General features: G+C 44.1%; 1 protein-coding gene across 2 annotated transcripts in view; it reads right to left on the bottom strand.

The window, feature by feature from the left end:
• cntn2 (contactin 2) overlaps nt 1-10,744 on the bottom strand; it is a 226,451-nt gene that overhangs the window by 54,016 nt on the left and 161,691 nt on the right. For both annotated transcript variants that reach the window (XM_043716481.1, XM_043716479.1), the window contains 3 exons: nt 6,764-6,900; nt 3,652-3,781; nt 2,862-3,012 (listed from right to left, as the gene is read on the bottom strand). In XM_043716481.1, the coding sequence (XP_043572416.1) occupies nt 2,862-3,012; nt 3,652-3,781; nt 6,764-6,900 (418 nt within the window). The remainder of the gene's footprint in view (nt 1-2,861; nt 3,013-3,651; nt 3,782-6,763; nt 6,901-10,744) is intronic.

Here is a 10,744-nt window from a genome sequence, read left to right as displayed (position 1 = left end):
TGCTTTTACACTCAATCCCTTTAGCAATGAAGAACAAAATTCCATTTGCCTTCTGAATTGTTTGTTGTACCTGCAGACCAACCCTCTGTGATTCATGCACAAGGATACCCAGGTCCCTCTGCATAGCAGCCTGCTGTAACTTTTTACCATTCAAATAATAATCTTATTTACTATTACTCCGACCAAAATGAATGACTTTATATTTATTAACATTGTATTCCATCTGCCAGACCTTTGCTCACTCATTAAAAGTATCTATGTTCCCCTGCAAAGTTTCACAGTCCTCTGCACACTTTGCTCTGCTACTCATCTTAGTGTCATCTGCAAACTTTCACACAGGACCCTTGGTCCCAAACTCCAAATCATCTGTGTAAATTGTGAATAATTGCGGTCCCTACACTGATCCCTGAGGCACACCACTAGTTACTGATTGCCAACCAGAATAGCATTCATTTATCTGCACTCTTAGCTTCCTGTTAGTCAACCAATCCTCTATCCATGCTAATACTTTACCCATAGTGCCATGCATCTTGATCTTATATCCACTTCAGCATTCACTAACAACAGTTTGAATAGAAAATATTTCTCAAAGCCTCTCAGTGTACAACCAGAAAGGCCATTTGGTCCATCAAAACTGTGCCATCTCCTTGAAGGTATTCCTCTTGCTCTCTCTCCATAATCCTGCAAATGTTTCCAGTTCATGGGTACAAAATTCCAGTTCACTATTCAAAGTTATCACTGAATCTGCTTTCACCGCTCTTGCACAGTGCATTTCAGATTGTTAACAACCGTGATGTGCAGAAAAATAAATCAGAAAAGGAAAAGAAAGATTGTGAGGCAATAGGGAGAAAGGATGGGAGCTAAGTGAGTAACTTGTTTAAATGAACAGCACAGACCTGGTGGGCTGAATGGTCTCCTACTGGGATAGCATGGATTGCTCTGGCATAACTTTTCCCCCATTTGTTTAATCTGCCTCTGCCTTTCTGTATGTAACTGGTTACTACCCACTGTGGCTCAGACTTGGTAACACCTGCAATCTTCAATATAAACTCAATTTTATTTAAACCAGTGACATACCCAGTGAAAGCTGAGGACAGAGGTCAAGATCATGGAGAATATTAGTTATCGCATTCCACTAGACTAAGATCATTCCCCACCTCCCCTATATGACCAATCGCGCCAAATAAAGGTTTCTTCTAATGCTTTCTAACTGTGATGGGATTTTGTACGGAGTCCATGTTCTCCACAGGGTCTACACTCTGCACGGGGTCTACACTCTGCACAGGGTCTACGTTCTGCACAGGGTCTATGTTCTGCACATGGTCTACGTTCTGCACAGGGTCTATGATCTGCACGGGGTCTACGTTCTGCACGGGGTCTATGTTCTGCACAGGGTCTACGTTCTGCACATGGTCTATGTTCTGCACATAGTCTACGTTCTGCACAGGGTCTATGATCTGCATGGGGTCTACGTTCTGCACGGGATCTATTTCTGCACATGGTCTACGTTCTGCACATGGTCTACATTCTGCACGGGGTCTACGTTCTGCACATAGTCTACGTTCTGCACATAGTCTACGTTCTGCACGGGGTCTATGTTCTGCACATGGTCTACGTTCTGCACATAGTCTACATTCTGCACGGGGTCTACATTCTGCATGGGGTCTACATTCTGCACATGGTCTACGTTCTGCACGGGGTCTACGTTCTGCACATGGTCTACGTTCTGCACGGGGTCTACATTCTGCACATGGTCTACATTCTGCATGGGGTCTACATTCTGCACAGGGTCTACGTTCTGTACGGGGTCTATGTTCTGCACATGGTCTACGTTCTGCACATAGTCTACATTCTGCACGGGGTCTACATTCTGCATGGGGTCTACATTCTGCACATGGTCTACGTTCTGCACGGGGTCTATGATCTGCATGGGGTCTACGTTCTGCACATAGTCTACGTTCTGCACATAGTCTACGTTCTGCACGGGGTCTATGTTCTGCACATGGTCTACGTTCTGCATGGGGTCTACGTTCTACACGGAATCTATGTTTCGCACAGGGTCGACGTTCTACACAGGGTCTATGTTCTGCACAGTTTCTATGTTCTGCACAGGGTCTATGTTCTGCACAGGGTCTATGTTCTGCACAGGGTTGTAGGTATATAGCTTGGTGGGAGCGGCCACGGTTGCGGTCGGGGGAACGAGATAAACAGCAAGGGTTTTACCGCCCTGTGCGTACAGATACGGGATGTGTGGAGACTGTTTCACGCGCAAGAGGAGGTCACGTGGAGACTGTTTTGTGGGCAGAAGGAGGTCACATGGGGTCAGACATCCGGGAATGCGAGAAGGCGGAGAATGGAGTCAGATCAACAGCCAATCAGAAGACAATCCCACCTCAGTGATTGCATGACGTTTTGTACTGTATAAAAGACTGGCTCAGGGGCAGGATAGGGGTCGGGCTTCGTGAACTGACACACTTTGCTGTTTGTTAGGAATGGGAAGTCCTAGACCCAGAGCTCTGTATAATTTATCCACTCACTGCTAAAATAAACTAAGAGTTTGAGACCGAATATCTTCTCCTATTGCTTCATTGAAAGAACACGCAGGACTCGCTCACACATAGAGGAAAGTAAGCTGATAGATTGAGCCAAAGTCCAACAGGGTCTATGTTCTATACGGTGTCGATGTTCTGCACAGGGTCTTTGTTCTACACAGGGTCTATGTTCTGCACAGTGTCTATGTTCTGCCCTATTAGTAAGGTCTGCACATGATCTCGACTCTTCAATTCAACTCAATGGAAATCTTTCCCAACTCCTGTGGCCTTGCAGCATGTCTTGTTGATGAGATTGTTTTCGTCACTGACCTTGTGCTGTTGGAAAGTATCTCGGTCCCTTTTGTCCAGAAGATGTTCGGTTGTGGTGCTGCACGGGGTTTGCACTCAATCAGGACCTCCCCTCCTCTCGCTGCTGGAATTAGCCGCTTCACTGGCTTTGATTGAAAATCTGGAGCCAATTCTGAGAATGTAAGACGGGACGTTACTGAAAGGAATAATTCAAAGCAGATCAGAGCCAGTAGCAACAGTGTAGATATCATTCCCACACTCTGCTGGCTGCTCACTCTCACATTGTACAGCTTCTACTCTGCCGTCCAGGAACTGTCGCATCAGTGGACTCAATGGGAATCAGGTCAGGTCTCACGTAAGGGGTGCACTTTTACAGGCATCAAGTAAGAGGCAAAGCTTGTAAAAGCGAAGGTGCAATGCCCCATGCAAAGGTGGTTAAATGTTAGGAAGTGCATTCAGTGGGAGTAATGAGTTTGGGAGTGGTTCATGTGTGGAATAAACTGCCAGAGAAATTGGTGGATGGAGGTACAGTTACACCATTTAAAAGACATTGGACAAGTACATGAATAGGAATTGTGTGGAGGGATATGGGCCAAGCGCAGGCAGGTAGGACTAGTTTAGTTTGGAAACACGGCTGGCGTTTGTCCGAAGGGTCTGTTTCCATGCTGTATGACTCTATGACTTTAGTGTTTTCTTGACTGCAACATGACTACTCTCTACTCAATGAGCATGTGCAATGATGTTGAGTTCTCAGCTCAGCTCAGAGTGCCTGGGATGAAGAGGTTTTTATTACCAGCAATATTCAACTAACCTTGAACCTTCAATTCTGCATTTGCATAAATGGTCCCGTGTTTGTTCTCGGCAACACACTGGTACATTCCTGAGTCATCCTTAACGAGTTTCAAAATTCGCAACGCGCAATTGTTGACTACAATGCGGTTCTGAAAGAGTCAAAGTTAATCCCTTAAGAGTCAAAGGTAATGGGGAACACAATGGATTCAGGAAGAGTATTCCTCTTTCCAACTCAATGGGGTTTATGCAATTGACCACATTAGCTTCAGAAGATGAGAATTAATTCAGGTTTCCCAATTCCAATGACTGTCTGGGTAACTTTGTTTGGAAAGGCCTTAGGGGTTACCTGAGTGCTTTGGCATGGAATAGGTTAGAACGTGCCAACTTGGCAGTTAGGCAACCCATATCCAATCTGTGTAGGTACCGCTACCAAATTCAAACACGTGCTTCAAATTAACCATTGCCCAGTGACCACTCAATATAAAATATTATGATCCAGTATTTAAAAATAGCTTTTAAGTAACTCATGAAACATGCCGTTAGACAGGAAGAGATCATTATGGTTCAATGTTGTGTCTGAAAGTTTGGAGGGGGTAACACGGTAGCTCAGTGGTTAGCATTGCTACCTCACAGCAACAGGCACCTGGGTTTGATGCCCCCCATGAGTGACTATCTGTGTGGAGTTTGCACATTCTCCCCATCTCTGTGTGAGTTTCCTCTGGTTTCCTCCCACAGTCCAGATATATACAGGTTAAGGTGGATTGGCCATGGGCAGTGCAGGGTTACAGGGATAGGGTAAAAGTGGATTTGGATGTGATGTTCTTTGGAGGGTCAGTATGGGGCTCAATGTGCTGAATGGCCAGTTTCCACATTGTAAGGATTCAATGATTCTATACTGTATCATGTCTTCTAGCCTCCTTAATCAGTCTCTCTTAGAATCAGACAGCAGGGAACATGACCATTTGAAAGACCTGTGAAATAATACCCATCATCCTCCATGACTTTCCTCACATCCAACACCATTTTTCCCTCATTGCCTGTCATTATTTCCCAGTGATCCTTGTAATCATTGGATAACCTGCAATGCTACTGTGATGCCCACACTTGTCAAATAGCAGGTGATTCATTATGGTCAAGGCTCAGAGACAAAAAAAGGTCACCAGGTTGAACAGCCGACAACTGCCCAACCCAGTTTTTGTCCCCCCCAACTGATAATACGAGGTCGATTGTTGAAGCCACCCTTCCTGGAAGGTTATGTCATTGAGGCCAACTTTAATTTAAATTAAATCATGTTTGTTTTTGTGTTAAGAAGAGGGAGACATGGTTAGGGGTGTTAAAGTATCATTTGAGAGCTGGGGTCTTGGTGACAAGGACTCTGGAGTTTGTTTAAGTGCATTTTGATGAGGTTTTAACACCCGTGAAGTGAAGATGGGGTTTAACAGTTCAGTGCATTGAAAAGAAGGCAGATGATAAAAACAATCACGTTGCAGTATGGTGACAGGGGTCCGGTAATACCGAGAGGCAAAACAATCCAGAAAGCCAGTCAGTCTGTATATGGGTGTGTGGCCCAAATCACAGGCTGAAGTGTTGCACTCTTGAGTAAGAATTCTGGAGAAAATTGCTGGAAATTGAGTTTAGGAATATGTCTGTTTTGAGGTTAAAGTGATAGTGAGTTTGTTTTTCAGTTTGTAGCAGAGGGAGAGATACTGAAATAACTCTACAGAGACCAGTATCCCATCACCCTTTATTTACACTGGTCTGGCTCCCTCAGAGCCTGCTCTCAGGACAGGTTCCTGACACCTCTGACACCCCTGTTGAAAGCTGTCAGCCAGGGCTCCCTTATTGGACCAGCTTAACCGCCCCAGTCATGGAATTCATATTCTATGAGGTCCATCTGGCTGACCTCATTACAATCACTATAAATAACAGCTGAAGAAAATGGCATCTTGTGATTGCACAAAAATTTGTCCAAAGGGAACTGGTTGCTACTGTGCCAGCCTGAATGAGAGGTTTTATTTTGGAGATAATAGTGAATCTTTGATTTAGGTTGTTCTAAGGATAATACTGGAATAAAAGGAATATTAAGAATTTGAAATTTGTAATGAAGTCTTTCCAACCATTTTGTCTAGTGTAATATCATTCATGCTATTTTTCCCATATTCAATAAACACTTTGTTCTTTTATGTTAAAAGTACATTGGCAACCTCTTGTGAATGTGTTCAGTAACTGGCCTCCACGATCTAAAATAAAGGCAGTATTGGGATCTAACAGGCCAAGTTTCCCTCTGGGATCGGTCTACTATTAACATCAGCTGAATTATAACAGTGTGATGAGATCAAAGGTTCAAATCTAATCCGTGCAAGGGAGCCAGGATGCAGGCTGTATGCTGAATCATATTAAGTCTTGGCGGTGTGTGGATTAGTTCAGCATCGCATTACAGGCTACAGTCCCCTGTCTATGTGCTCCCGGTATGTGGATTTCCTACTTAACACCTTCACCCCCTTGGTAGTAGCAGTCCTATGTGAAACCCCATCATTCCCTTCTCAAGGGCAACTACAGATAATCGATACATAACAATCTTGCCAGTGGTACCTACATCCCACATCCTGAGAATTAATAAATGTCAAGAGCCCCTGCTGTGCAGGTAGAGGTCATTCAGCCCATCAAGTCTGCACCGACTGTCTGAAGGGCATCCCACCCAGATCCATCCCATCCCATCCCTGTAACCCATCATTCAGTATGGCCAATTCACCTAATCTGCACATCTTTTTACTGTGGGAGGAAACCAGAGCACCTGGAGGAAACCCACGCAGATACAGGGAGACAGTACAACCTTGATAAAGACAGTCGCCCGAGGCTGGAATTTAACCCAGGTCCCTGGTGCTGTGAGGCAGCTACACTGACCACTGATCCACCTTGCCAACCAGATGAGCCCCTCCAGGGTGAGGAGGGATGAGAATCAGAGGAAGAGATATTTAAATACCATTTTGTCAAGAAACCCAACAGTCAGTGGAATAAACAGTCTATCAAAGCTCACTTCCCTATCTCCCATGAACTTTCAGCACATTTGCCATTCTCCAGACTCAGTGTTTGCATGCACAAGAAAATGCTGCCTTGTATTTCATTCACACCTTCGAGGTTAGCAGTTGACCGTTTCTCAGCCACCTGCACGTTGGCCGAGGTTTCCCAGCTGCTGCACATTTCCAATCCAGATCAGCGCCGACGTCAGCCTCTGTGTCACTGATAATCTGAAGCCACTCTGGTTGTGCTGGAGAAACGACCAAAAATAAAGGAAGTTACAGGGTGAAGGGACATAAACGACCATAGGACTGCAGAGCACAGACACCGACCAATCACTCAGCCACCCACAACCTTATTGAAACATATCAGATTCTTAGGGGCTTGACAGGTTAGGTGCAGAGAGGTTGTCTTTGATTTGATTTATTATTGTCGCATGTACAGGATACAGTGAAAAGTTTTGTTTTGCGCCCAGTACAGGCAGCTCATACAATACAAAGATGATTGGGTGATTAAACAGAGCAAGGGATACAAAGTTATGGCTACAAAGAAGGTGCACAAACAGCAAGAACAACATTAGGTTTGAAGTTTGAGAGGTTCATTCAGCAGTCTAATAACAGCGAGCAAGAAGCTGTTCTTGAACATTTTGGTATGTGTGTTTATCTTCTACCTGAGGGAAGAGATTGTAACTGGGGTGGGAGGGGTCTTTGATGATGTTGGCTGCCTTTCTGAGAGGTGTAGATGGAGTCCATGTCGATGGAGTCAATATAGATGATGAAGGGCTTTAGCCAGAATCGTCGATTTTGAAGCTCCTTGGATGCTGCCTGAACTGCTGTGCTCTTCCAGCACCACTGATCCAGAATCTGGTTTCCATCATCTGCAGTCATTGTTTTTACCTCAATATAGATGGAGTCCATGTAGATGGAGTCTATGTAGATGTAGTCAATGTAGATGGAGTTCATGTAGATGTAGATGCAGATTCGAGAGTCTAGGACCAGAAGGCATCATCTCAGAGTAAAAGGTCACACATTTAAGAGAGAGGTGAGGAGGAATTTCTTCTCTCTGAGAATTGTGAACCAGTGGAGTCTTTACCACAGAAGCTGGGTCATCAGATATATTCAAGGCTGAGGGAGGGTTTTTTATGGGGTATAACAATCAAGGGTTATGGGGAGAAGTGGAGTTAAGACTTAACAGGTCAGCTGGGCAGGGCACACTTGATGGGCAGAATGGCCTACTTCTGCTCCTACATTATCTGGCCTTATGCGTGTTTATGCAATGGTGGAGCAGGTTTGAGCCATTTCAGAGGTCAGCTCAGAGTCAGCCACATTGCTGTGCTTCTGGAGTTACAGAAAGGACAGGCCAGGTGAGGATGAGATATCTCCTTCTTTTTTTGAGGATATGAGTGAGCCAGATTTTATTTTTACAACAATCACCATCATAATCACCATATAATGAGACTAACTTTGTATTTCAGATACTTAGTGTCTACCTGCTGGCATGTCCCAAAGGCAGTAACCTTTGACCTCTGGATTACTAATTCAGTGTGATTGCCTGAACACCACTATCTCCCCCTCATTATTGCATAGGTAACTGATTGGAGATTAACAGAGAGATGGTACAACTGGACACTGGAAGATACAGAAGGAAGGAGTTACAGGGAGTGAGCTGGGATGGAAACTGCCAAAAGGGAGAAAAGTGCTCAAAGTGGATTGGCATCAGTGATCAGTTTAAGTTAAAGTGATTGGCTGTCTGGATGTCTAAGAGATGATCAATATTGTGGAGTTAACTATATGGACTGACAGAATTCAGCAACGTTATTGATTTCCTGCTTTATTTCAGGCCTCAGAAGCAGAGAGCTGCCAACTTTGGGATCGATAATTCAGACCATGTAGAAGAGCTGGTCCTGACAGTACACAGGGTACTGAAGCTGAATGTGGTTCTTTTCTGGTTGAGGTGCCAGAAAATGACAGCACTGGCACATGTGCCACTACAGCCTGTCCAATCCAGATCCTTTTTTTGTTTTACTTGAAACATAAACCATTTGTAGCCAGGAAGTCCCAGGCTGTCAGATCTTAGCTAAGCACTATACAGCAATGGACTCCTTTTGAGTTCCATCTTGATCTCTTGCGACAGGTGAGTGACCTCTATTTACTGCCTGCTCACAGCCAAACATACCTCAAGGGACGAGGTGGGTAAAAGGCATTGAAGACTTTAATCAACATGATCATATTGAATGGCAGTAAATTTGATGAACTGAATGGTCTACTCAGGGCAACAGTGGAGTTACCTTAATATACATAAAAGAGAACTAAATAACTTGTTAAACGATGTACATCCATGAGTAGGAACCTGCTTCTCGGCAAACAGGACAAACCATTTAAAAAGAAATGCGAGAAAGCAGAAACAAAAACTGAAATTTTTTGGAAAAACTCAGCAGATCTAGCAGCATCTGTGGAGAAAAAGTAGAGTTAATATTTTGGGTTCAGTGATCCTTCTTCAGAATGAATATGTTTAAACCTTGGAGCTTCATTGAATTACTCAGAGGTTCAGGGGACCTATAGTTTGCTGTTGTTGGTTCCATGGTAACATTTCTGCCAGAGTTGATTTCCTAGCCAATTAGCATGTTTTTCTCTTGTAGGATTAATTGTTGTGATTTGGCATTCTTACATTTGTTCTGATGAGCCCAAAAAAATCTTCAGCAATACATTTCTTTTCAGCTAAGAGCATGAATGAATGCCAACTGGGACTAACCTCTGGTCTGATTATATTTTGCTGTAATTCCACCTTCCCAATAAACATCGTTGAGCTCAATATTTTCTCATTGTCACTGGTAGGAAGTAATCTTTAAATATGAGGCCCACAGAAATAATATTAAAGTTAGCAACGGTTTAATTGTCAAAAAGGGTCCCCATGGCTACACTCACTTAGGACTTCAGAAGCTAATCTTTCCCAACTTTTGGCTTAACATTCCCCTGTGCACCATCTTAACCCAGTTGTTATTTTAACACAGAGACATGTTAACTGAACATGTTAGCAGTGCAGCACCAGCTCAAATAAAACATGCCAAGTTTGTGTAGCTGTTTGGCTGCATCTTAATTCCGACACTGTGCCAGAATGGTTAACAGCTAGGGATGATGGGAAAAGTGGTCAACTTCATAGAGACTGTAGCTTCCTGTGTAAGGTAGAGCTAGACACTGCTGATGAAATAGGAATCTGTTGATAATGGCTGCTCTATAGCTTCTCCATCTTCGTGCTTATCAAAGTTACTGAATTAAAGACAGAAGACGGGGAGCAGTGAAACAATGTCTTGTCTATCTGACCCTTGAGTGGATGATGTGAGAGTCACAAAAGTCCTGGGCAGGAATTGAACTTCCTGGAGCTTTCAAGAAAAAACACAAAAATAGTGCTGTGAAGACATTGGGAGTGTAACCCAGGAACAACCATCACAGAAACAGGAGTGTGAACTCAGAGAGGGAGGACAGACCCAGCTGAGCCCGGCCACCTCTCCAGTATGGGCCATACCTAAGTCTCAGCAGTGAGTCTGCGGGAGCTTTGTTTGTAACCTGATGCAACTTGATGCTACAGTGTTAAACTGACTGAGTGGTAAATAAAGAAATTGATTGCAGTGTCAGGATAGACAATAGATAGATAGATAGACAATAGGTGCAGGAATAGGCCGTTCTGCCCTTCGAGCCTGCACCACCATTCAATATGATCATGGCTGATCATCCTTAATCAGTATCCTGTTCCTGCCTTATCTCCATAACCCTTGATTCCACAATCCTTGAGAGCTCTATCCAACTCTTTCTTAAATGAATTCAGAGACTGGGCCTCCACTGCCATCTGGGACAGAGCATTCCACACAGCCTCCACTCTCTGGGTGAGGAGGTTTCTCCTCATCTCTGTCCTAAGTGGTCTACCCCGTATTTTTAAGCTGTGTCCTCTGGTTCGGCATTCACCCATCAGCGGAAACATGTTTCCTGCTGCCAGAGTGTCCAATCCTTTAATAATCTTATATGTCTCAATCAGATCCCCTCTCAGTCTTCTAAACTCAAGGGTATACAAGCCCAGTCGCTCCAATCTTTCAGCGTAAG

This window comes from Chiloscyllium plagiosum, chromosome 26 (assembly GCF_004010195.1).
Source record: "Chiloscyllium plagiosum isolate BGI_BamShark_2017 chromosome 26, ASM401019v2, whole genome shotgun sequence".
Lineage (NCBI taxonomy): Eukaryota > Metazoa > Chordata > Chondrichthyes > Orectolobiformes > Hemiscylliidae > Chiloscyllium > Chiloscyllium plagiosum.
This window is presented reverse-complemented; position numbering and strand designations above follow the sequence as displayed.